The sequence below is a fragment of the Triticum aestivum genome, chromosome 5A (genome assembly GCF_018294505.1).
Source record: "Triticum aestivum cultivar Chinese Spring chromosome 5A, IWGSC CS RefSeq v2.1, whole genome shotgun sequence".
In the NCBI taxonomy this organism is placed as follows: Eukaryota; Viridiplantae; Streptophyta; class Magnoliopsida; order Poales; family Poaceae; genus Triticum; species Triticum aestivum.
Window position 1 is genome coordinate 503364519 of NC_057806.1, and position 27571 is coordinate 503392089.

Consider the following 27571-nt stretch of genomic DNA (forward strand, 5'->3'; position numbering starts at 1 on the left):
GATCATCGCTGGAGACGCCCTGTAGCGCCGGCGGCCGGCGTCGAACGCCTCCTCTGTCGCCCTTCGCGCCCGCGCGGGAGGTTGAGGACGAACCTGCAGGCGGGGCCCGCTCGTCAGTGGCTCCACCCACCGGGCCACGCTGGCAAGTGAACACGGGTCCAGCTCGGGGTTGCCTCCCGTGCGGGAAGGCGTATTACCCCGGTACGCCTTCGACGTTGCCCCTGTCGCCGCGCGTAGCCGTGCAGCTGGGCCGGCCCATGCCTATCTCTCACCCAATGCGCAGGATAAGGGTAATGCCTTATATTTCTTTTTATTCTTTTCCAGTGAGTTTCTAAAATCCATAGTTCATTCATTTCATGCCCAAATTTGATGATTCAAATTTCTACTAGTTCATAAATTCATTCTCTATCACAGGGTGCAATTTGCACAATTTTCCAGAAACATTTCCTTCACAAATGTTTATGAAATCTTATTTTTCCATTTCTGTGATAAACTTTAGAAAATCACAGAGGGCTCAAATTTTATCCAAATGCCACGATTCAAATTTCTAGATGCTCCTGAGTTTATAACTTAGGTCATGAACATTTTTACTAATACTTTCTGTATCACCTCAAATAATGGTCTATTTCTTCATATTTGTCAACTTTGTAAATTCATAGGAAAATCATTTCAACTCCAAATCCAGTGAAACCAATTCCTAGATGCTTACAAAATCATCCTTTGTTAAATGGGTACCTTTGCTCATTTTTCAAAAATATGTTTCTGTCCACTTCTTGCAATTCCATAAACCCCTTGATTCCATCATATCAAAATGTTTAGAAATATCCAATGATCCAATTCCAATGAAATCACTTTGGTCATTCCTCACATGACCAGAGGTATCCTAGAAAAGTCAAATCAATATTTTTGGAGCACTTTCATTTCCTGCCTTGTTGTGTTGCTTATTATGGTTGCTTTCGACGATAGTTGACGAAGTAGAAGAAATGCTTGGAGTTGGACCAGAGCTATTTGAAGACCTCGAAGACTTTGTTAAAACAGGCAAGCAGCCCTTTGACCATGTCTATGAAACCCTTTTTATGCATTTCATATAGCACTTTATTATTGTTGCATCGGAATCATGATGAGATGGTAGCCACTTTGGTGGGTTGCCTTCATTTCCTCCTTGTTGATACTTGCATTGAGCATGATCCTACCTCCTTATGAGGGTTATGCCGGTGGGAATAGATAGGATGCTAAAGTAGTGCTACGCAAAAAGGGACGGGTTATATGCATGGTGATGGAGACAAAGTATTTTGAAAGGACTTTTCGAAAACCCCGTCGGGTGCCACTTATGCCCGAGGGAGATGATGAGTTGGGTAACCACTTGATGACGAAGTGGTGTACCGAGGCAAGTGGGTGTGTGTTGCTTTTAAAAATGGATTGGTTTAAGTTGCGGCCGTTATTCCAACCTTACATGTGCAACCACTCTACCCTTGTATGGGAAAGGGCATTATTGATTACCTAGGCCGATACTAGCTTGGAGCCCGCATTAATAGTGATGGGAGAGTTGTTGGTGCGCTCTCCCGGGACGGGGTCGTGCCAGGTAGGGCGGCCATGACTGTTTTCACAGGGCACCGGATACACCGTTGTGTCCCCTCTCGGATGTAACGATCTCGAGTGAGTCTCGTATGATGTACATCGTGAGGATACGGAACAACGAGTGGACTCCATGTTAGTGTCATTTAGGGAAAGGTAGTGATCGGGTGCTTACCCCGGGTACTTGAGGTATCGCGGGTCGTGGATGACACGGAAGTTCCCCGGATCTTGTGGGTAAAGTGTGCAACCTCTGCAGAGAGTAAAACTATTCGAATAGCCGTGTCCACGGTCAAGGACAGTTGGGGTACGCTCTTGGCTACGTCCACATGTTTACAAACCAGTGTGTGTGTTTGGATAAGTGGGAAGAACTACTTGGGTCAAGTCAAAGGACTTGACATGATTGAGTTGGGTTGGTGCCCACTCTTTTTATGTTGATACCACTACTTGGGTCAAGTCAAAGGACTTGACATGATTGAGTTGGGTTGGTGCCCACTCTTTTTATGTTGGTATCTGTAACCTGTCCTCATGGTTACTTGAATTCTCCTGATGCATGTCTTACGACTTGTTGAACATGTCATTGCACTCAAAAACTAGCTTTCCGCAAAAATTTACCTATATCATGCATTGTTGTATCTTGAACCAAAACATGGATTGCTTGTGAGTACATTCAAAGTACTCATTGGCTTGCCACTGGTTATTTTATTGGCCAGGCATAAAAGAGCATGTTATGAAGAAGGATACTTCGGTGACGAGCATGCGAGCTGGGACGCTTCCCAGTCAGAATGCTTGTAGGGTTAAGGCAGATGGCATGGGTCCAAGTTACCGACAAAGATTTCCGGCTGCGATGTTATACTCAAGACTTGACCATAATGGTCCTACTGGTGTAATACGGTATGTATGGATGTAAGACTCTTGTTATTCAGCTTCTGTGTGTTCAGTGAGCATTGATCTTTGGGATCACTGCACACGTGCATTCGGTGATCTCTTCTTATGAGTCAGGGTCCCCACACTTCTGATCCTAATGATATGCCCTTGTCTACTTTGATTGAGAATAATAATGAATCTATGGATGTGAATTTTGTTGGTAGGAACAATTTTGGTAACAACGCGTATAGAGGAAATTTCAATTCTAGGCCTTATCCTAGTAATCCCTCTAATAATTATGGTAATTCCTACAACAATTCTTATGGAAATTATAATAAGATGCCCTCTGATTTTGAATCTAATATTAAATAATTTATTACTTCGCAAAAGAATTTCAATGCTTTGATTGAAGAAAAATTGCTTAAGATTGATGAGTTGGCTAGGAACGTTGATAGAATTGCTCTTGATGTTGATTCATTGAAACTTAGATCTATTCCACCTAAGCATGATGTCAATGAGTCTCTCAAAGCCATGAGAATTTCCATTGATGAGTGCAAAGAAAGAACCACTAGGATGCGTGCTAAGAAAGATGCCTTTATAAGAGCGTGTTCTTCTAGTTCCTATGAAAATAATGATGAAGATCTAAAAGTTATTGATGTGTCCCCTATTAAATCTTTGTTTTGCAATATGAATCTTGATAATGATGGGACTGAATATGATCCACCTTTACCTAGAAGGCGTTCCAAGAATCCAGAATTTGCTGATCTTCATGCTAAAATTGATAAAAGTGGGATTGACGAAATTAAAACTCTAGATGTTGCTAAACCCACTATTATGAATTTCAAGGAATTTAACTATGAAAATTGCTCTTTGATTGATTGTATTTCCTTGTTACAATCCGTGCTAAATCTCCTCACGCTTATAGTCAAAATAAAGCGTTTACTAAACATATCGTTGATGCCTTGATGCAATCTTATGAAGAAAAACTTGAATTGGAAGTTTCTATCCCTAGAAAACTTTATGATGAGTGGGAACCAACTACTAAAATTAAAATTAAAGATCATGAATGCTATGCTTTATGTGATTTGGGTGCTAGTGTTTCCACGATTCCAAATACTTTGTGTGATTTGTTAGGTTTCCGTGATTTTGATGATTGCTCTTTAAACTTGCACCTTGCGGATTCCACTATTAAGAAACCTATGGGAAGAATTAATGATGTTATTATTGTTGCAAATAGGAATTATGTGCCCGTAGATTTATTTATTTTTGACATAGATTGCAATCCTTCATATCCTATTATTCTTGGTAGACCTTTCCTTAGAACGATTGGTGCAATTATTGATATGAAGGAAGGAAATATTAGATTCCAATTTCCATTAAGGAAAGGCATGTAACACTTTCCTAGAAAGAAAATTAAATTACCTTATGAATCCATTATGATAGCCACTTATGGATTGCCTACCAAAGATGGCAATACCTAGATCTATTCTTGCTTGTTATGCCTAGCTAGGGGCGTTAAACGATAGCGCTTGTTGGGAGGCAACCCAATTTTATTTTTATTCCTTGTTTTTTTTCTCCTTTTTAGTAATAAACAATTTATCTAGCCTATGTTTTGGTTGTGTTTTTTGTGTTTAATTAGTGTTTGTGCCAAGTAGAACCGTTGGGAAGACTTGGGGAAAGTCTTGTTACACTTGCTGTAAAAAAACAAAACTTTAGTGCTCACGAGAACTACTGCCATTTTTATTTGGAAAGTGATATTTAGTTAATTCGTTTTGCATATGATTAAAAGATAAATTCCTCACGTCCAGAAATTTATTTTAGAATTTTTGGGGTTCCAGATCTTGTGCTAGCTACAGATTACTAGAGACTGTTCTGTTTTTGACAGATTCTGTTTTTCGTGTGTTGTTTGCTTATTTTGATGAATCTATGGCTAGTAAAATAGTTTATAAACCATAGAGAAGTTGGAATACAGTAGGTATAACACCCATATAAATAAAGAATGAGTTCATTAAAGTACCTTGAAGTGGACTTTTATTTTCTTTCGCTAACGGAGCTCACGAGATTTTCTACTTTAAGTTTTGTGTTGTGAAGTTTTCAAGTTTTGGGTAAAGATTTGATGGATTATGGAACAAGGAGTGGCAAGAGCCTAAGCTTGGGGATGCACATGGCACCCCCAAGATAATCTAAGGACACATAAAAGCCAAAGCTTGGGGATGCCCCGGAAGGCATCCCCTCTTTCGTCTACTTCTATCGGTAACTTTACTTGGAGCTATATTTTTATTCATCACATGATATGTGTTTTGCTTGGAGCGTCTTGTATGATTTGAGTCTTTATTTTTTAGTTTACCACAATCATCCTTGCTGTACACACCTTTTGAGAGAGCCATACATAATTTGGAATTTGCTAGAATACTCTATGTGCATTGCTTATATCTTTTGAGTTAGTTAGTTTTGCTCTAGTACTTCACTTATATATTTTAGAGCACGGTGGTGGATTTGTTTTATAGAAACTATTGATCTCTCTCATTCTTCACTTATATTATTTTGAGAGTCTTAAATAGCATGGTAATTTGCTTAAAATCCTAATATGCTAGGTATTCAAAGTTAGTAAAATTTTCTTAAGAGTGTTTTGAATACTAAGAGAAGTTTGATGCTTGATGATTGTTTTGAGATATGGTGGTAATAATATCAAAGTCATGCTAGTTGAGTAGTTGTGAAATTGAGAAATTCTTGTGTTGAAGTTCGCAAGTCCCGTAGCATGCACGTATGGTAAACGTTATGCAACAAATTTGAAACATGAGGTGTTATTTGATTGTCTTCCTTATGAGTGGCGGTCGGGGACGAGCGATGGTCTTTTCCTACCAATCTATCCCCCTAGGAGCATGCGCGTAGTACCGAGGTTTTTGATGACTTGTAGATTTTTGCAATAAGTATGTGAGTTCTTTATGACTAATGTTGAGTCCATGGATTATACGCACTCTCACCCTTCCATCCTTGCTAGCCTCTTCGGTGTCGTGCATTGCCCTTTCTCACATTGAGAGTTGGCGCAAACTTCGCCGGTGCATCCAAACCCCGTGATATGATACGCTCTTTCACACATAAACCTCCTTATATCTTCCTCAAAACAGCCACCATACCTACCTATTATGGCATTTCCATAGCCATTCCGAGATATATTGCCATGCAACTTTCCACCATTCCATTCATCATGACACATTCATCATTGTCATATTGCTTAGCATAATCATGTAGTTGACATAGTATTTGTGTCAAGGCCACCGTTCATAATTCTTTCATACATGTCACTCTTGGTCCATTGCATATCCCGGTACACTGCCGGAGGCATTCATATAGAGTCATACTTTGTTCTAGTATCGAGTTGTAATCTTTGAGTTGTAAATAAATAGAAGTGTGATGATCATCATTAATAGAGCTTTGTCCCAAAAAAAGAGAAGAAAGGCCAAATAAAAAAAGAAAGGCCAAATAAAAAAAGAAAGGCCAAATAAAAAAAGGAGAAAAAGAAAGGCCAAATAAAAAAGGCCAAATAAAAAAGAGAAGATAAAAAGGGGCAATGCTACTATCCTTTTACCACACTTGTGCTTCAAAGTAGCACCATGATCTTCATGATAGAGAGTCTCTTGTTTTGTCACTTTCATATACTAGTGGGAATTTTTCATTATAGAACTTGGCTTGTATATTCCAACAATGGGCCTCCTCAAATGCCCTAGGTCTTCGTGAGCAAGCAAGTTGGATGCACACCCACTTAGTTTCTTTTGTTGAGCTTTCATACATTTATAGCTCTAGTGCATCCGTTGCAAGGCAATCCCTACTCCTTGCATTAACATCAATCAGTGGGCATCTCTAAAGCCCATTGATTAGCCTCGTTGATGTGAGACTATCTCCTTTTTGTCTTCTCCACATAACCCCCCTCATTATATTCTATTCCACCCATAGTGCTATGTCCATGGCTCGCGCTCATATATTGCGTGAAATTTTATAGGTTTGAGATTACTAAAGTATGAAACAATTGCTTGGCTTGTCATCGGGGTTGTGCATGATGAGAGCATTCTTGTGTGACGAAAATGAAACATGACTAAACTATATGATTTTGTAGGCATGAACTTTCTTTGGCCATGTTATTTTGAGAAGACATAATTGCTTAGTTAGTATGCTTGAAGTTTTATTATTTTTATGTCAATATAAATTTTTGTCTTGAATCTTTCGGGTCTGAATATTCATACCACAATTAAGAAGAATTACATTAAAATTATGCCAAGTAGCACTCCGCATCCAAAATTATGCCAAGTAGCACTCCGCATCAAAAAGAGGAGCCCCCCCCCGGGCGCTCCCTCGACCCTCGTGGGCCCCTTGTTGCTCCATCGACGTACTCCTTCCTCCTATATATACCTACGTACCCTCAAACGATCAGATACGGACCCAAAACCCTAATTCCACCACCGCAACTTTTTGTATCCACGAGATCCCATCTTGGGGCCTGTTCCGGAGCTCCGCCGGATGGGGCATCGATCACGGAGGGCTTCTACATCAACACCATAGCCTCTTCGATGAAGTGTGAGTAGTTTACCTCAGACCTACGGGTCCATAGTTATTAGCTAGATGACTTCATCTCTCTCTTTGGATCTCAATAGAATGTTCTCCCCCTCTCTTGTGGAGAACTATTCTATGTAATCTTCTTTTTGCGGTGTGTTTGTTGAGATCGATGAATTGTGGGTTTATGATCAAGTCTATCTATGAATAATATTTGAATCTTCTCTGAATTATTTTATGTATGATTGGTCATATTTGCAAGTCTCTTCGAATTATCAATTTGGTTTCGCCTACTAGATTGATCTTTCTTGCAATGGGAGAAGTGCTTAGCTTTGGGTTCAATCTTGCGGTGTCCTTTCCCAGTGACAGTAGGGGCAGCAAGGCATGTATTGTATTGTTGCCATCGAGGTTAACAAGATGGGGTTTTCATCATATTGCATGAGTCTATCCCTCTACATCATGTCATCTTGCTTAAGGCGTTACTCTGTTTTTAACTTAATACTCTAGATGCATGCTGGATAGCGGTCGATGAGTGGAGTAATAGTAGTAGATGCAGGCAGGAGTCGGTCTACTTGTCTCAGGCGTGATGCCTATATACATGATCATACCTAGATATTCTCATAACTATGCTCAATTCTGGCAATTGCTCAACAGTAATTTGTTCACCCACCGTAGAATACTTATGCTCTCAAGAGAAGCCACTAGTGAAACCTATAGCCCCCGGGTCTATCTTCATCATATTAATCTCCTACTACTTAGTTATTTCCTTTGCTATTTACTTTGCCTTTATTTTACTTTGCATCTTTATCACAAAAATACCAAAAATATTATGTTATCATATCTATCAGATCTCACTCTCGTAAGTGGCCTTATAGTGATTGACAACCCCTATTTGCGTTGGTTGCGAGGATTTATTTGTTTTGTGCAGGTACGAGGGACTCGCGTGTAGCCTCCTACTGGATTGATACCTTGGTTCTCAAAAACCGAGGGAAATACTTACGCTACTTTGCTGCATCATCCCTTCCTCTTCAGCGAAAACCAACGCAGTGCTCAAGAGGTAGCAATCTACAACATAGATATGCAAAAACTATCAGGACTAATTTCATGATAAATTCAGTTCAATTAATAATATTACTTAAGAACTCCCACTTACATAGACATCCCTTGAGTCATCTAAATGATACGTGATTCAAATCAACTAAACCATGTATGATCATCATGTGAGATGGAGCAGTCATCAATGGTGCACATCTTTATGTTGATCATATCTACTATATGATTCATGTTCGACCTTTCGGTCTCCAATGTTCCGTGGCCATGTATGTAGATGCAAGGCTTGTCAAATTTAACCCGAGTATTCCGCATGCGCAAAAATGTCGTGCGCCCGTTGTATGTGAACGTAGAGTCTATCACACCCGATCATCACGCGGTGTCTCAACACGACGAACTTCCGCAACAGTACATACTCAGGAAGAACACTTATACCTTGAAATTTTTAGTTAATGGATCATCTTATAATGATACCGACGTACTAAGCAAAGTAAGATGCATAAAAGATAAACATCACATGCAATCATAATATGTGACATGATATGGCCATCATCATCTTGTGCCTTTGATCTCCATCTCCAAAGAACCGTTATGATCTCCATCGTCACCGGCTTGACACCTTGATCTCCATCGTAGCATCGTGGTCGTCTCGCCAACTATTGCTTCTACAACTATCGCTAACGCATAGTGATAAAGTACAGCAATTACATGGCGGTTGCATTTCATGCAATAAAGAGACAACCATAAGGCTCCAGCCGGTTGCGAGTAACTTTTACAAAACATGATCATCTCATACAATAACGTATATCACATCATGTCTTGACCATATCACATCACAACATGCCCTGCAAAAACAAGTTAGACGTCCTCTACTTTGTTGTTGCAAGTTTTACATGGCTGCTATGGGCTTCTAGCAAGAACCGTTCTTACCTGTGCATCAAAACCACAACGGTGATTTGTCAAGTTTGTTGTTTTAACCTTCAACAAGGACCGGACGCAGTCAAATTCGATTCAACTAAAGTTGGAGAAACAGACACCCGCCAGCCACCTTTATGCAAAACTAGTTGCATGTCTGTCGGTGGAACCGGTCTTATGAACGTGGTCATGTAAGGTTCGTCCGGGCCGCTTCATCCAACAATACCGCTGAATCAAAATAAGACGTTGGTGGGAAGCAGTATGACGATTACCGCCCACAACTCTTTGTGTTCTACTCGTGCATATCATCTACGCATAGACCTGGCTCGGATGCCACTGTTGGGAAATGTAGCATGGGAAAGAAAAAAAATTATATGCACACGCAAGATCTATCCATGGAGATGCATAGCTACGAGAAGGGGAGAGCATCTTCATACCCTTGAAGATCGCCAAGCGGAAGCGTTTATCAACGCGGTTGATGTAGTCGGATACCTTCATGATCCGTCCCGATCAAGTAACAAACGTACGGCACCTCCACGTTCAGCTCGATGACGTCCTTGCCTTCTTGATCCAGCAAGATGGGCAAAGTAGTAGATGAGTTTCGGTAGCACGACGGTGTGGTGACGGTTGGTGATGAAGAACAATCTCCACAGGGCTTCGCCAAGCACTACAGAAACTAGACGGAGGATAAACTAGAGGGGATGGGGTTGTCGGCACACGGCTTGGTGAATCTTGGTGTGTCTTGGGTGCTAGCCCTGCCCCTCTATTTATATGTTGAGCCCCTGGGGTTGAAACTTGGAGTAAAAGCCTCCTCAAAGTCGGTTTTGCCCGAAAGGCAAGAGTCCTTCTCAGACTGCAGGGCTAGACGCCAGAGTTCTCGGTGTCTACCCCCTAGATGCCAGGGTTCCTGGCATCTAGCCCAAATAAAGTGTTCTCGTACCCAAACATTTCGGGAAACATCCGGAACCCCTTCCGGTGAATTCCTGAAACCTTTCGGAGACCAAACACTATTACCCCATATATCAATCTTTACCTTCATACCATTCTGGAGCTCCTCATCATGTTCGTGATCACATCCGAGACTCCGAGAAACATTTGGTCACCAACATACATAACTCGTATAAAACTATATCGTCGACGAATGTTAAGCGTGCGGACCCTATGAGTTCGAGAACTATGTAGACATGACCGAGACACCTCTTCGGTCAATAACCAATAGCGGACCTGGGTGCCCATATTGGCTCCTACATATTCTACGAAGATCTTTATCGGTCGAACCTTATGACAACATACATAATTCCCTTTGTCCATCGGTATGTTACTTGCCCGAGATTTGATCGTCGGTATCTTCATACCTAGTTCAATCTCATTACCCGCAAGTCTCTTTACTCGTTCTGTAATACATCATCCTGTAACTAACTCATTAGTCACTTTGCTTGCAAGGATTTGATACGTCTCCAACGTATCTATAATTTTTTATTGTTCCATGCTATTATATTATCAACCTTGGATGTATTATATGCATTTATATGCTATTTTATATGATTTTGAGGATTAACCTATTAACCCAGAGCCCAGTGCCAGTTTATGTTTTTTCCTTGTTTTAGAGTATCGCAGAAAGGAAAATCAAACAGAGTCCAATTGACCTGAAACTTCACGGAACTTATTTTTGGAAAGAAAGCAATACAGGAGACTTGGAGTGCACGTCAGGGGATCAATGAGGAAGCCACGAGGTAGGGGGCGCGCCCTCCACCCTCGTGGGCCCCTCGTGGCTCCCCTGATATATTTCTTCCTCCTATATATACCCATATACCCTAAAACGATCGGGGAGCGCAATAGATCGGGAGTTCTGCCACCAGAAGCCTCCGTAGCCACCGAAAGCCAATCTAGACCCGTTCCGGCACCCTGCCGGAGGGGGAATCCCTCTTCGGTGGCCATCTTCATCATCCCGGTGCTCTCCATGACGAGGAGGGAGTAGTTCTCCCTCGGGGCTGAGGGTATGTACTAGTAGCTATGTGTTTGATCTCTCTCTCTCTCTCTCTCTCATGTTCTTGATTTGGCACGATCTTGATGTATCGCGAGCTTTGCTATTATAGTTGGATCTTATGTTTCTTCCCCCCTCTACTCTCTTGTAATGGATTGAGTTTCCCCTTCGAAGTTATCTTATCAGATTGAGTCTTTAAATATTTGAGAACACTTGATGTATGTCTTGCCGTGCGTATCTGTGGTGACAATGGGATCTCACGTGATTCACTTGATGTATGTTTTGGTGATCAACTTGCGGGTTCCTCCCATGAACCTATGCATAGGGGTTGGCACACGTTTTCGTCGTAATTCTCCAGTAGAAACTTTGGGGCACTCTTTGAGGTTCTATGTGTTGGTTGAATAGATAAATCTGAGATTGTGTGATGCATATCGTATAACCATACCCACGGATACTTGAGGTGACATTGGAGTATCTAGGTGACATTAGGGTTTTGGTTGATTTGTGTCTTAAGGTGTCATTCTAGTACGAACTCTAGGGCTGTTTGTGACACTTATAGGAATAGCCCAACAGATTGATTGGAAAGAATAACATTGAGGTGGTTTCGTACCCTACCATAATCTCTTCGTTTGTTCTCCGCTATTAGTGACCTTGGAGTGACTCTTTGTTGCATGTTGAGGGATAGTTATATGATCCAATTATGTTGTTATTGTTGAGAGGACTTGCACTAGTGAAAGGATGAACCCTAGGCCTTGTTTCAACGCATTGCAATACCGTTTACGCTCACTTTTATCATTAGTTACCTTGCTGTTTTTATATTTTTCAGATTACAAAAACCTTTATCTACCATCCATATACCACTCGTATCACCATCTCTTCGTCGAACTAGTGCACCAATACAATTTACCATTGTATTGGGTGTGTTGGGGACACAAGAGACTCTTTGTTATTTGGTTGCAGGGTTGCTTGAGAGAGACCATCTTCATCCTACGCCTCCTACGGATTGATAAACCTTAGGTCATCCACTTGAGGGAAATTTGCTACTGTCCTACAAACCTCTGCACTTGGAGGCCCAACAACGTCTACAAGAAGAAGGTTGTGTAGTAGACATCAAGTTCTTTTCTGGCGTCGTTGCCGGGGAGGTTAGCGCTTGAAGCTATATCTTTAGATCTTGCAATCGAATATTTTTGTTTCTTGTTTTAGCACTGGTTTAGTTTATAAAAGAAAACTACAAAAAATGGAATTGAGTTTGCCTCATATGCTTCATCTTTTTAATATCTTTTGTGAGTATGATGGAAAGGAAAATTGTGCCAAAGTGTTAGAAGAAGAATGCATTAAAATGTTTGGCACTAAATCTTTGAATGATGAGCATGATTGCAATGTTGTTAGTATGAACTCCTTGAATATCCATGGTACTAATGATGATTGCACTAGTTATGATGAAAATGTCTCCTATAAACATGTCAATTTTTGTGGAGTGCATTGGGTTTGTAAGTACACACCAAATAGGGAAGATAGATATTGCAAGAGGCATAAGCATTTAGAAAAGAAATTGTTGCAAGAAAGGCTAGAAGCTTGTGCTGAAAATTTAAATTTTCTTAGCCGTACTTGTGAACTTTGCAACGAACATGATCATTTCAGTACCCAATGCAAATTGTTTCATGATCGTATCGTGTCCAAAAATTGTGATGACTTGATTTCCCTTGCACACCATAATGAACTTAGTTTGCTCTTGGGTTATGAAGAAATGAAACGTATAACTAAGGATATTCCAAAATTTGCCCTTGATAGAGTTCTTAATTTTGATCTAGAGGAAATTTATATGTATTGCACGGTGAATTGCATTGAAAATCCTTATATTGCCAATTACATAAAGAAAAGAAAATAAATAGAAGATGAAGAGAATACTAATGAAAGGGAAGAGACTTCCCAATATCCTCCTATTATTTCTTATGATGAATCAGGTAACGAGGAGGAGCCTCTATTCAACCAATTTCATTAATAAGGAGCTCCAAAAAGAGGATTGAACCCACACATGATGTGTTGAAGAAGAAGAAAAGAAAAAGGAAGATAGGTAAAAAGGTATCCCTCCCAAATAATGTTGCTCCTATTATTGTTGTGCCTCACGAAAATGAAGATGATGCACTTGATGATGATCTCGTTATGCCTATTGCTTGTTGTGATGATTATGATTGGGAAGATAATGACACTCCTTATGATCTTAAAAATCTTTTTGGCACTTGCTTGGAAGAATATGATAATTGCTATACTATTGGTGCTATCCACACTATTAATGATGAGAGTGATTATGCTTATGATATAAAAAGGCCCAAGCTTGGGGATGCTATATTTGATGAAGATGATGTTTTTGAGAATATATTTGCTGCAATTAATGTTAGTCCCAAGCTTGGGGAAGCTATGATTAATGAAGATGATATTTTTAGTCTCCCAAGTTTTGATATGCAAATTTATAATGATGATAACATGCCTCATACTTATGATGATTATTGTGATGATACTTATGCTATAAAAAGTAGTGATTATATTTATAAAACTTGTCATGATTATGGTTACCCCTTCTCTGAACATTACTCTTTTAATGTGGAAACAATTTATAGTATTTGAGTTTCTTATGATACTCCCACTATTCCAAATGAGAAGAATTTTGCTTATGTGGAGAGTAATAAAATTTCTATGCTTGTAGATCATGAAAAGAATAATTTAGGTGCTGATTATATTGTTGAATTCATTCATGATGCTACTGAAAAATATTATGAGGGAGGAATATATGCTTGTAGAAATTGCAATAATATCAAGTTTCCTCTCTATGTGCTTAAAGTTTTGAAGCTATGCTTGTTTTACCTTCCTATGCAAGTTGATTCTTGTTCCCATAAGTTGTTTGCTCACAAAATCCCTATGCATAGGAAATGGGTTAGACTTAAATGTTTTAGCAATATGCTTCATGATGCTCTCTTTATGTTTCAATTCATATCTTTTATGTGAGCATCATTGAAATCATCATGCCTAGCTAGGGGCGTTAAACGATAGCGCTTGTTGGGAGGCAACCCAATTTTATTTTTGTTCCTTGCTTTTTGCTCCTGTTTAGAAATAAATAATTTATCTAGCCTCTGTTATGATTGAGTTTTCATGTTTTAATTAGTGTTTGTGCCAAGTAGAACCTTTGGGAAGACTTGGGTGAAGTCTTTATGTTCATGCTGTAAAAAAACAGAAACCTTAGCGCTCACGAGAATTGCTGCCATTTTTTATTGGAGAGTGATATTTAGTTAATTCCTTTTTCATATAAGTAATAGATAAATTCCTCAGATCCACCAATTTATTTGAGAATTTTATGAGTTCCAGAAGTGGTCGAAACCTACAAATTACTACAGACTGTTCTGTTTTTGACAGAATCTGTTTTCATTGTGTTGTTTACTTATTTTGATGAATCTATGGCTAGTAAAAGAGTGTATAAACCATAGAGAAGTTGGAATAAAATAGGTTTAACACAAATATAAATAAATAATGGGTTCATTACAGTACCTTGAAGTGGTGATTTATTTTCTTATACGAACGGAGCTTACGAGTTTTCTGTTAAGTTTTGTGTTGTGAAGTTTTCAAGTTTTGGGTAAAGATTCGATGGACTATGGAATAAGGAGTGGAAAGAGCCTAAGATTGGGGATGCCCAAGGCATCCCAAAGTAATATTCAAGGACAACCAAGAGCCTAAGCTTGGGGATGCCCCGGAAGGCAACCCCTCTTTCGTCTTTGTTCATCAGTAACTTTACTTGGAGCTATATTTTTATTTACCACATGATATCTGTTTTGCTTGGAGCGTCTTTTTATTTTATTTAGTTTTGCTTGATGTTTGAATAAAATACCAAGATCTTAAATTCTTAAATGTTAGTGAGTCTTCATATATTTGCATAATTATTCGACTACTCATTGATATGCACTTATATCTTTCGGAGTAGTTTGTCATTTGCTTTAGTGCTTCACTTATATCTTTTTAGAGAACGGTGGTGGTTTTATTTTATAGAAATAGATGAACTCTCATGCTTCACTTATATCATTTTGAGAGTCTCTAAACAGCATGGTAGTTTGCTTTGGTTATGAATTTAGTCCTAATATGATGGGCATCCAAGAGGGATATAATAAAAACTTTCATATAGAGTGCATTGAATACTATGAGGAGTTTGATACTTGATGACTGTTTTGAGATATGAAGATGGTGATATTAAAGTTGTGCTAGTTGAGTAGTTGTGAATTTGAGAAATACTTGTGTTGAAGTTTGTGATTCCCGTAGCATGCACGTATGGTGAACCGTTATGTGATGAAGTTGGAGCATGATTTATTTATTGACTGTATTCCTTATGAGTGGCGGTCGGGGACGAGCGATGCTCTTTTCCTACCAATCTATCCCCCTAGGAGCATGCCCGTAGTACTTTGTTTCGATAACTAATAAATTTTTGCAATAAGTATGTGAGTTCTTTATGACTAATGTTGAGTTCATGGATTATACGCACTCTCACCCTTCCACCATTGCTAACCTCTCTAGTACCGCGCAACTTTCGCCGGTACCATAAACCCACCATATATCTTCCTCAAAACAGCCACCATACCTACCTATTATGGTATTTCCATAGCCATTCGGAGATATATTGCCATGCAACTTTCCACCGTTCCGTTTATTATGACACGTTCCATCATTGTCATATTGCTATGCATGATCATGTAGTTGACATCGTATTTGTGGCAAAGTCACCGTTCATAATTCTTTCATATATGTCACTCATGCATCATTGCACATCCCGGTACACCACCAGAGGCATTCATATAGAGTCATATCTTGTTCTAAGTATTGAGTTGTAAGTAAATAAAAGTGTGATGATCATCATTATTAGAGCATTGTCCCAGTGAGGAAAGGATGATGGAGACCATGATTCCCCCACAAGTCGGGACGAGACTCCGGACGAAAATAAATAAATAAATAAATAAATAAAAGAGGCCAAAGAAGCCCAAATAAAAAAAATAGGCCATAAAAAAGAGAAGGCCCAAATAAAAAATAAAAAATAATAATAATAATAAAATGAGAGAAAAAGAGAGAAGGGGCAATGCTACTATCCTTTTACCACACTTGTGCTTCAAAGTAGCACCATGATCTTCATGATAGAGAGTCTGCTATGTTGTCACTTTCATATACTAGTGGGAATCTTTCATTATAGAACTTGTCTTGTATATTCCAATGATGGGCTTCCTCAAAATGCCCTAGGTCTTCATGAGCAAGTGAGTTGGATGCACACCCACTAGTTTCTTTTGTTGAGCTTTCATACATTTATATCTCTAGTGCATCCGTTGCATGCCAATCCCTACTCACTCACATTGATATCTATTAATGGGCATCTCCATAGCCCGTTGATACGCCTAGTTGATGTGAGACTATCTTCTCCTTCTTGTCTTCTCCACAACCACCATTCTATTCCACCTATAGTGCTATATCCATGGCTCACGCTCATGTATTGCGTCAAGATTGAAAAAGTTTGAGAACATCAAAAGTATGGAACAATTGCTTGGCTTGTCATCGGGGTTGCGCATGATTTAAATACTTTGTGTGGTGAAGATGGAGCATAGCCAGACTATATGATTTTGCAGGGATAACTTTCTTTGGCCATGTTATTTTGAGAAGACATGATTGCTTAGTTAGTATGCTTGAAGTATTATTATTTTTATGTCAATATTAAACTTTTGTCTTGAATCTTAGGGATCTGAATATAAAGAGAACTACATGGATAAATATGTTAGGTAGCATTACACATCAAAAATTCTGTTTTTATCATTTACCTACTCGAGGACGAGCAGGAATTAAGCTTGGGATGCTGATACTTCTCCAACGTATCTATAATTTTTGATTGTTCCATGCTATTATATTATCAACCTTGGATGTTTTATATGCATTTATATGCTATTTTATATGATTTTGGGGATTAACCTATTAACCCAGAGCCCAGTGCCAGTTTCTGTTTTTCCTTGTTAGAGTATCGCAGAAAAGGAAAATCAAACGGAGTCCAATTGACCTGAAACTTCACGGAACTTATTTTTGGAAAGAAAGCAATACAGGAGACTTGGAGTGCACGTCAGGGGATCAACGAGGAAGCCACGAGGCAGGGGGGCACGCCCTCCACCCTCGTGGGCCCCTTGTGGCTCCCCTGATGTATTTCTTCCTCCTATATATACCCATATACCCTAAAACGATCGGGGAGCACAATAGATCGGGAGTTCCGCCGCCAGAAGCCTTCGTAGCCACCGAAAGCCAATCTAGACCCGTTCCGGCACCCTGCCGGAGGGGGAATCCCTCTCCAGTGGCCATCTTCATCATCCCGGTGCTCTCCATGACGAGGAGGGAGTAGTTCTCCCTCGGGGCTGAGGGTATGTACCAGTAGCTATGTGTTTGATCTCTCTCTCTCTCTCGTGTTCTTGATTTGGCACGATCTTGATGTATCGCGAGCTTTGCTATTATAGTTGGATCTTATGTTTCTTCCCCCCCCCCCCTCTACTCTCTTGTAATGGATTGAGTTTCCCCTTCGAAGTTATCTTATCGGATTGAGTCTTTAAAGATTTGAGAACACTTGATGTATGTCTTGCCGTGCGTATCTGTGGTGACAATGGGATATCACGTGATTCACTTGATGTATGTTTTGGTGATCAACTTGCGGTTTCCGCCCATGAACCTATGCATAGGGGTTGGCACACATTTTCGTCGTGATTCTCCGGTAGAAACTTTGGGGCACTCTTCGAGGTTCTATGTGTTGGTTGAATAGATGAATCTGAGATTGTGTGATGCATATCGTATAACCATACCCACGGATACTTGAGGTGACATTAGAGTATCTAGGTGACATTAGGGTTTTGGTTGATTTGTGTCTTAAGGTGTTATTCTAGCACGAATTCTAGGGCTGTTTGTGACACTTATAGGAATAGCCCAACGGATTGATTGGAAAGAATAACTTTGAGGTGGTTTCGTACCCTACCATAATCTCTTCATTTGTTCTCCGCTAGTAGTGACTTTGGAGTGACTCTTTGTTGCATGTGGAGGGATAGTTATATGATCCAATTATGTTATTATTGTTGAGAGGACTTGCACTAGTGAAAGGATGAACCCTAGGCCTTGTTTCAACGCATTGCAATACCGTTTATGCTCACTTTTATCATTAGTTACCTTGCTGTTTTTATATTTTCAGATTACAAAAACCTTTATCTACCATCCATATACCACTTGTACCACCATCTCTTCACTGAACTAGTGCACCTATACAATTTACCATTGTATTGGATGTGTTGGGGACACAAGAGACTCTTTGTTATTTGGTTGCAGGGTTGCTTGAGAGATACCATCTTCATCCTACGCCTCCTACGGATTGATAAACCTTAGGTCATCCACTTGAGGGAAATTTGTTACTGTTCTACAAACCTCTGCACTTGGAGGCCCAACAATGTCTACAAGAAGAAGGTTGTGTAGTAGACATCAGGCTTCTTATGATGTGTATTACCGAGAGGACCCAGAGATACCTCTCTGATACTCGGAGTGACAAATCCTAATCTCAATCTATGCCAACCCAACAAACACCTTCGGAGATACCTGTAGAGCATATTTATAATCACCCAGTTACGTTGTGATGTTTGATAACACACAAGGTATTCCTCTGGTATTCAGGAGTTGCATAATCTCATAGTCAAAGGAATATGTATATGACATGAAGAAAGCAGTAGCAATAAAACTGAACGATCAATATGCTAAGCTAACGGATGGGTCTTGTCCATCACATTATTCTCCTAATGATGTGACCCCGTTCATCAAATGACAACACATGTCAATGGTTAGGAAACTTAACCATATTTGATTAACGAGCTAGTCTAGTATGGGCTTACTAAGGACACGGTGTTTTGTCTATGTATCCACACATGTATCAAGTTTCCGGTTAATACAATTCTAGCATGAATAACAAAAATTAATCATGATATAAGGAAATATGAAATAACAACTTTATTATTGCCTCTAGGGCATATTTCCTTCACCCCCTAGATCAAGCCAATGACTCGAGACTCCTAGATCAAACCAGCAACATCGAGACCCCTATATCAAACCAATGACATCAAGACCCAAAGCTCTGGTCGCGACCGTTGGGACCTCGACCTCGTTATCCTCTAGTATATGAACCGCAACAACAACAATAAGAGCCAACTATTAGAACTCACCACTGGCCCATAGTGGTTGAAACAAAGCTTCGAGGCTTGTGGCTCCACTCACAAGTGAAACAACTAAGTCCAAGCTTGTGAAGCTCATGACTTACTTTTTTTGGGGGGGGGGGGGTGGCATGCCATTTGTGAAGAACTAACAATTCACAAGAATATCAACAAATACAAGCAAGACAAGTGTATCAGAGTAAATATCTAAAGTCTCAACACCTACTTGAAAATATCCGTAGATGATTCATACATCATTTTACCCAACAAAATAAAAAAGACAAGTGTCAAGTCTTTGTGTAAACAGTAGCATAAAACACAACATCTCTCTACCCTTTATTTGGTTATCTATCAGGTCGATGCCAACCTGCCATCATTATATTCGAATCATTTGATCCGAGCCATACAACATAGTTTATTTCACACTAATGTCACCCTATCATTTCCTTTAACCATATGGCTCTGATCAGGATCACAAAAGTAGCTTCATTTAACATGTTTTGTTTTAAATATACATGTTTCTTGCAGCAATAGTATGATGGTGCCTCAAAAACATGTGTATTCTTTTTTGTAATTAATGGTATTTTCTATAGATTTTATTATTTAGAGGACCTATCTATTTGTGCCTACGAGAATAAAACATAATCTTGCTCATGTTATCATGTGGTAAATATTGCGAAACATAATCTCGAGGGACAAAAGGAGCACATATGGAGGAGTCATACCACCTCTTCCTAACTACTAATTGACTGATGTTTATTTTAATGGTAAGTCATCTTTCCTCGGGAACTAGTTAATTTCTACGCAAACATCTTCATCTATGAAGTCAACATCAATTTGTGACATATGTTTTACCTTTTTGCGTATATCATTTAAAAAAAAATAGTATGCAATATGATACCTCTTTCGGGACAATTACAAACTCACCAACTTATATATGTGCTCTTGTGTCTAGAATGCAGTACAGATCACTTAGAACACATAAAGAGAATGTTCTAGAGTGAGGGGAAGTGTGTAACTTAGAATCTACTGTGTCCGTTAATGCTCTCTTGTGCACTACTTTCTACTTAAGATCTCCCACAGACAATAGTGGATATCATGATCCAGTACTATCATGAATCACCATGCAAAGCCAAATATGCATATTGCAAAAACAGTATAGTACTAATTGAGAAATAGAAGATGCTAGTATCATATTATGATATTGTATCACAATATGTATCACTATATGTGTCATACGAAACAATAAATGAAATCATTTAAAACACTAATCTATAACACTATGTACTATGAAGTTAATAACATGTACGATACTATGATATTCCCCACTATGAACAACCTAATTTCTAATATCTAATAGGTTAATATATTTCACTGTTGTGGACTGGTCCAACTCTGATGAGCAAAACCCCCGCCGCAACAGGTTTTACTACACCGGACACGATGTTCATTATTGGCGTGCAAAGGCCCGTCAACGAGATTTTTATATATTTGACAAGCAAACTGCGAAAGACCGTATGTTATGTTTGTTTGTACGGGTTTGCTCAAATGCCCGTCTACGATTGTGTTTACCGCGGACGATTTTTATTGTTTACCTATTGACAGTAATGTTTCTAGAGGGTATTGTTGAATAGTACTATCTCAGTGTGCCCATGCACAGAAGTCACACAGCAGTACACAGTTGCACTGGCCACCAATGCATATCTCAAAGTAGCATTCATGTTCATCTCAGAACTCATGTGTATCTCAAACAAATACAAAATCAGTGCACTCCAAGTCATATTTCACAAACTACAAATTCATATGACACATTTCACGTGAATCCGAAGAACTAGCGCTTATTTATACTCCCTCCGTTTCAAATTACTTGTCACAGGTATGGATGTATCTAGATGTATTTTAGTTCTAAATACATCAATCTCTGCGACGAGTAATTTGGAACGGAAGAAGTATATACTAGTAAATGCTTATGTGTAAACCAATCTGTGGTTGAATGATTAGGAGAACAGTGGTATCTCCAGCCCACCAGAATTCAAGTCACCTTGTTATGTATGCTCGCTATATATTTTCCGCCAGCTCATATGAAAGTTACGTGACGTGAAGCTGTGATGCAATGGCCGACATGACAGATCGTGCGATGTGTCCGGTTTCTCTTTCGTCAAACACAACAAATCGTGATTAGAGGGGCCACTATAGCCAATAATGTTGGTGGGTCGGAAGAGGCGGTGTCTAACTGTGTACTACCACTATGCTGTTGCATTTAGGGTTCACACAAAACTGTTCGGCATGTACGTACGTACTCCTACGTACAGGTCCATCTCCAATCAATCTGAAGAAGAACGAGAGCTAGCCTGCTACTAAGGCTGGTCATAGTGGAAGTAACATAGGTAGTAACATAGATGCCACATAAGCAAAAATGATGATGTGGCAAGTAGTTAATGAGGAGAGAGGCAAATAGAGTAATATAATATGTTACCATCACATAGCGGTTTTCAATGCATAATGAGTCTACAAAGTAATAAATGAAGGCAACTATGTTACCACACCTATGACACTACACACTATGAAGGTAGTAACATAGACTAATAACATATGTATGTTACTAGTCTAAGTTACTCCCCACTATAACCAGCCTAATTGAATACCCATGCAGGGAGGGACCTCTACCTAATGCCACAGCTACATTTACTCCCGCCTCAATTACCAGTGTAAAACGCGACCTGAATCTTTGGGTCTCGGGTTCCAATGCACCTAAATTGAAAATAAATTTAGTAAATTCAAAAGGACCTACAAAAATTCTGAATTTTTTTGGAATCGAACATGATCACGTGTTACACTTGTGTGAAAAGTTTCGCGAATGAATGACTTTCATGGTGTTCTGGGCGAAAAAAACAAAATCAACACTATATGAAAGTTAACATTCACGCTTTTGCATCGATCGGGTGACGACAACGCTTGTGCATTCTTTTCTTCTTGGAAGCGTTGCTTTTGGGGAATCCCTTTTGTGGTTTGGGTGTTGTCTTCGGTGGTGGTTAGAGTGCTCTTGTTGCGAGTTTCATCACCACGACGAGGTCTTTGTTTTCTCTTTCTCTCTTTTTTATTTTTTTTCTTGCCTATGTGCATCTTTTATGTCTTTCGACATCTTGTTGGTGCAGAAACAAGGTGTAATTGATATCTTCATGATATTAATATATTTTCCTTATAAAAAACACACTTTTTGTACTCACAATATTTTATTTTATTTATTTTGGCAATGGAGCCCGATCGAGCAGAACTTTTTCCACGAGTGTAATACCAGATCATGTTTGATTCCAAAAGGTTGCAGGAATTTTCGACTCTTTGAATTTTCTAAAAAGAAATTTCCAATCCAGGTCCATTGGGACCCGAGATCCACTGGGTATTTCCGTGTAAAATGATACTAGTATACATACTATACTAGAATTTTACAAGTAGCTAGGTGCATGTACTCCCTCCGGTCCTTTTTACTCTGCACATTGGATTTGCCGAAAGTCAAACTTTGCTAAGTTTGACCAAATTTATATTAGAAATTATTAGCATCTATAACATCTAATAAATATAATATGAAAATATATTCCAAGATGAATCTAATGATATTGGTGGTGTTATGTGAATGTCTATAATTTTTTATATATATTTGGTCAAAGTTGGATGAAATTGACTTCGGACAAACCTAATATGTGAAGTAAAAAGGACCGAAGGGTGTAAATATTAGAGCTGAAATGATCAAACTGTATGTTCAGAAGTGAAATGAACTGAGACTGTTTTTGTCCAAGAGTCAATTGTCGTTTGTCACAGCAGAAATGGCCCTCTTTTATATAAACAAATGATCCAATCATAAACATCTTTTGTCTAAGCTAGTAGAGTACAACGGGCGATGGCAAGGCATCACTTGGAAAGATGCTAGCTACTAGTACAACACAAGCCTCTCTGGTTCTACTGCTAATCAATTAATAACTCTAGTTGCTAGTACTTCACTGATCTCTACTGCTGCATGCATGCCACCAGATAAGGGGATGGATCACTAGATCATCCAACATCTCAAACTCATCTGGTGCTTCAGTTCAGTCACCACTCTGGCCAGCATTATTTCCTCCCCTGCTAATCACAAATCCAAAAAAGAGAGAGCATCAAGTACTGTACTAAAAATTACTGTAATTTTTTTTATTGTATGCATTCCACATGGTGCTAGTGGTTAATTTTGATTTCACAGTGGTATGATGCCTACTTTTACTGAAACTTAAGTGCATAATCATGTCACTTTACCTAGACGTTGTCAAATGTAGGGTCCTTCCTTTCACTGCTGGAAGGAGCACATGTAGTTACTGAACACCACTTGATTGAACAGTTCGTGCCTCGGCTCACCTACTGTTTGCATCATGTAGCTGCTGCTGCTGCTGCCGTTGTCCTGGAAAATCATGCACACATGGGCAGCCTCATTCAGCACGGCAGGCATGTACATTGAACAGTGCTTTGGAATTGGGTCCTGAATGATCGATCATGTAGATCTCTAGAGAGAGAAAGTGGCCAAACCTGGGTGCCTTGAAGTGAGTAGGTTGGGGAGGAGGAGGAGGTGCCGGTGTCCATCATGGCCTGATATGGAGCTGGGCTAGATGATCTGTTCATGGGAGGACCAGTAGGTAATGCAGCTGCGTCATGGAACATGCCTTCAATCTTCTGAAACAACAAATTTATTTCCAAAATGTGCAAGTTTTTTAATAAGAAAGGTTGAGAAAAATATATGGTCTATCACAATGATCATATATATATTTGAGCTTGCATATTGATTAACTCATACTTGTGATTGGTCACTGAAGGCAGCCTCACTCTCCATGCCAAAACCATACACCACAGGGCTCAGGGAAGCAATCCTCATGGACAGGAACTGAATGGCAAATGAGAACTTGTTAATTAACTAAAGACATCTCCAAGGCTTAAGTGCTTTCCCTATATAAATATTGATAGTTTTTTTCTAACTTCAGTACCTCAACTTGGTTTTGCAGTGACTGCACATAGTTGATGATCTCATCCAAAATGAGAGCCTTACCAGTGACCTATACACAAAGCAGTGCACATTTTTCCTTCTAAAGTTAGTACCCCACGCACAACAAGTTATTTCAAGTGCAGTGGTGATTCTAATTAGGAGTGGTCAACTAACTTACAACCTTGTCACAGCCAGGGACCAGGGACTGCAGCATCCTCATCCTCTCACTGATCCTCTCCCTCCTCACCTGAAGCAAGAAAACAAAATGCCACAGCATATGAGTAACAAAAATAGGCCCCAAAAACCAAGCTAAGATAGCTACAACCACACAAGAGAAAATATAGTGAAGAACACCAGTAGTACCCTCTCTGAAAGGCTGTGGCTATCTGTTGCCTGCCCTCTCCTTGCCCTCACATGGATGTACCCCTTTGGTTCCTCCTCATCATCATCCATCTCCTTGCCCTGCTTTTTGCCTCCCCTCTTCCTAGTACTCTCCTTGGTTTCCTAAATTATTTTTCAGTCACAAACAATACTATCCATAAGCAACATGTGTACTGCTAAATGAATGTGTTTCAGAACAAACATAGAAGGTTCAATAAATCTGCTATACATATGGTACCTTGGAGTGGGCAGAGTTGAGGCTGGTAGTGTCCTCCTTGGGCTTCCTCTTCTTCTCCACAGAAGCAGTGGCCACAAGAGGGGTGTCAAGAACCACAGATGAGCCCTCCCGTGAGGCTGCTGCTGCTGCTGGAGCGTCCTCAGGGTTGCCATGGCAGAGCAAGAAGCTGCCGGCATTGGTGAGGCCATACTCCATCTGCTGCGGGAGGTGTGAGAATCCTGCCATTGCCCAACAGCCACAAGCTAGCTAGCTACCCTTGTGTTGGAGATGAGGTTTTCTTGGCAAGGAGGAGGGGTTCAGAGAAGAGCCAACAGCAAGTTTTTGGCTCCTTGATGTCCCTCCTGCCGGTTTATATAAAAGTTGGGGAGGGGTATAATGGTAGAGAGAGAGAGAGAGAAAGAGAGAGAGAGAGAGAGAGGAAGTGGGAGAGAGATGCATGATAAGACCAAATCATCACTGCATCTCTATTAATGGGGAAGATGGCAGTGTGGGCAGTGTTGAGAAAGGGCCCCCATGTCTCTTGTTGTAGGATGGAAATTAATAATGGAGGAGATGCCCATCATATATGATTTTAGTTGATTGATAGGAAATTTTTGTGGGATGGGGGAGGGGCTGGGGTGTTTTAATCTGATAGGTTGGAGCCCCTTTCTCTTTTCTGTCTCCCAAGCTGAGTGTGGAAGCACACAACACATTTTTCCTACTTTGGCCACATACTACACATTTTAGATTTTGATTTAAACGCTCTTATATGTCTTTATACAGGGAGTACTATTTTAATTTGTTTAAGTAGGTGCATTAGCTTGGTCAATTGACTGTACTAGTACCCTCTTGTCTCAGAGAAAAGCATCTGCCTTTAAATCTAGCTACCTTCTGAGACATAACCTGCAAAGGTAATTAAGTGATCTTAAAAGATAACCTGTGCACTGTGCTGTGCATATAAAGTCGCTGCATCAATAACTGCAAGCTGAAAGCCTGAAACCCCCATGACAGTGAGTATTAACTACATAATACTCAAGTGCTGTGACAGATTTTTTCGGACGGTAGTCAAAAGAGTCTTCTCGGTGAGAATACTACCGCTTCCATGCATGTCAGTCGCCGGGCACGTGTTAATTTTCTTTCCGTTTGTGGTTTCGCCCGCATTTGCAGAATTCAGCTAGAACTTTCCTGGGAATCGTTTGATCAGGAGGGGCCGTTGTCTCGATGAAATAGGATTAAGGACATGTACAATGATGCTATCTTAGAAGTGCCACATAGAATAATGGACGAGGTGAAACAAAGAGAAACCATAAAAAAAAAGGTTTGCATTCTCTTAATTAAGAGATCATCTCTTAGGAACAATTGTCACCACATATTTAGGAATATCTAGTTATTGGAGACAAGACTAAGAATGATCCATTGCACATTATTTGTTATTGCCTTATCTAGATTACATGGCGGACATAAGATAAGACAAATTTATCAACCATTGTACATGTCCTAAGTATACGATTTCGCTAATTATCAGTCAGCTGAGAATCAACTATTTCTTTTATTATAATGTATATAAAGGGAGTATTTCAGTCAAATTACTAATTGAAAAGAATAGTAAACTTTTTTAAATGTAAATGTGAATTGGCTATTTCTAAATAGGAACGTGTGCGATGAACAATACAAGCACGATTTGGGGAGGGATTTTTTTTCCTCTATTGTACTGTAACAAGGAAGAATTATCTGCATAAATCAAAAGTGAACAAAAAGCTTGTGATTCCATGCACATTAAAGCTATCAATTTTATCTATAGGGTATACCGTGACCACTAGAGGGGTATCGAGGGTATTTTTGGTCCATGTATTTTCGTGGGCAGGCACCAGCAAACGCATGTGTTGAGCACACTGCAGGGAAAGCCTTGTTGGTCGAGTACCAGAAATACTCGGCGATGGCCAAAAAAGACTCGGTAACAGCTTTGGCGAGTGTCACACTCAGCAAAGACTGTTCGGCTTATACCATGTCGGCAACACGGAGTATGCTGAGCGTCGATTGTCAAGGTACTCGGCAAAGCTTTTGCCGAGTGTCATACGAGGGTGCTCGGGAATATAAAGGTCAGACGGCCAACCGATGGAAACGGCGATGCCACATGGCACCTTGGTTTGCCGAGTGTCTACCTCCAGTGCTTTGCAAACACGGGCCGGCACGACGAGTCGCCATGTGGTATAAGTATATGCCTAGTATAGTGTCCCTGGTTCTCGACATAGGACTTTGCCAACTATTATGACTCGGCAAACAATGCTCCCTGAATGCTGCCACGTGTCCCGACATTTGCCGAGTAACCTTCCCATGATACTCGGCAATGGGCATGGATTTTGCTCCATAAGTACCGGGCTAAAATGTGGGATCCACATGTAAGTGATCCTAAACCCTTTGAAAATTAAACACTACTTTGTGTGCAATGCAAGACTAAATAAATATTATGTATTATATTTTATTTAGGGATTTATTTTTGTTGTTGCAATTGTATAAATAATTATTGCAAATACTGTTTGTATTTGCTCTATGAATATCCATGGATATCTAGTCTGTTACGGGCATGAGCAACGGGCAAGCTGTTGGATGTGAGCATGGTTCTTGAGGACCTCTGCCCAACCAAATCCGTCTCCATCCAAAGTTCCAAACAACCCTAGAAGTATATTCCAGATGTCTCATATATGCAACTATTGGCTCCACGAGCCTGGAGAGCTCTCGCTGGAAATTAAATTCGAATGTGGCCCTTCTCTTTTTCCGTATGATCAAGTGGAAATGAA

At 39.8% G+C, this 27571-nt stretch overlaps 1 protein-coding gene across 5 annotated transcripts; it reads right to left on the bottom strand.

Annotated features, from left to right (window-relative positions):
- Positions 1–22979: 22979 nt before the first annotated feature.
- Positions 22980–25140, bottom strand: LOC123107385 (transcription factor bHLH137). Of its 5 annotated transcripts, none has more exons than XM_044529373.1 (8): positions 24795–25140; positions 24539–24679; positions 24354–24422; positions 24177–24245; positions 23990–24076; positions 23725–23865; positions 23458–23599; positions 22980–23289 (listed from the first exon to the last, which is right to left on the bottom strand). In XM_044529373.1, exons 1-7 carry the CDS (start codon positions 25017–25019, stop codon positions 23489–23491), a joined length of 843 nt encoding a protein of 280 aa, XP_044385308.1. In that variant the 5' UTR covers positions 25020–25140; the 3' UTR covers positions 22980–23289; positions 23458–23488. The 5 variants fall into 5 exon arrangements, with proteins under 5 accessions (XP_044385308.1, XP_044385306.1, XP_044385309.1 ...); XM_044529371.1 differs by having other exon boundaries at positions 22980–23292; positions 23725–23868; positions 24795–25133; XM_044529374.1 differs by having other exon boundaries at positions 24357–24422; positions 24795–25132.
- Positions 25141–27571: the final 2431 nt, after the last annotated feature.

Bases quoted from the DNA above. Each gene is read 5' to 3' on its own strand.
- LOC123107385 (XM_044529371.1), bottom strand. From the start codon at position 25,019: ATGGCAGGATTCTCACACCTCCCGCAGCAGATGGAGTATGGCCTCACC. The intron at 24,423-24,538 runs GTACTACTGGTG...TTCTTGCTTCAG, and splicing joins GCCACAGCCTTTCAGAGAGG to GTGAGGAGGGAGAGGATCAG. The intron at 23,869-23,989 runs GTATGAGTTAAT...TTGTTGTTTCAG, and splicing joins CCTTCAGTGACCAATCACAA to AAGATTGAAGGCATGTTCCA.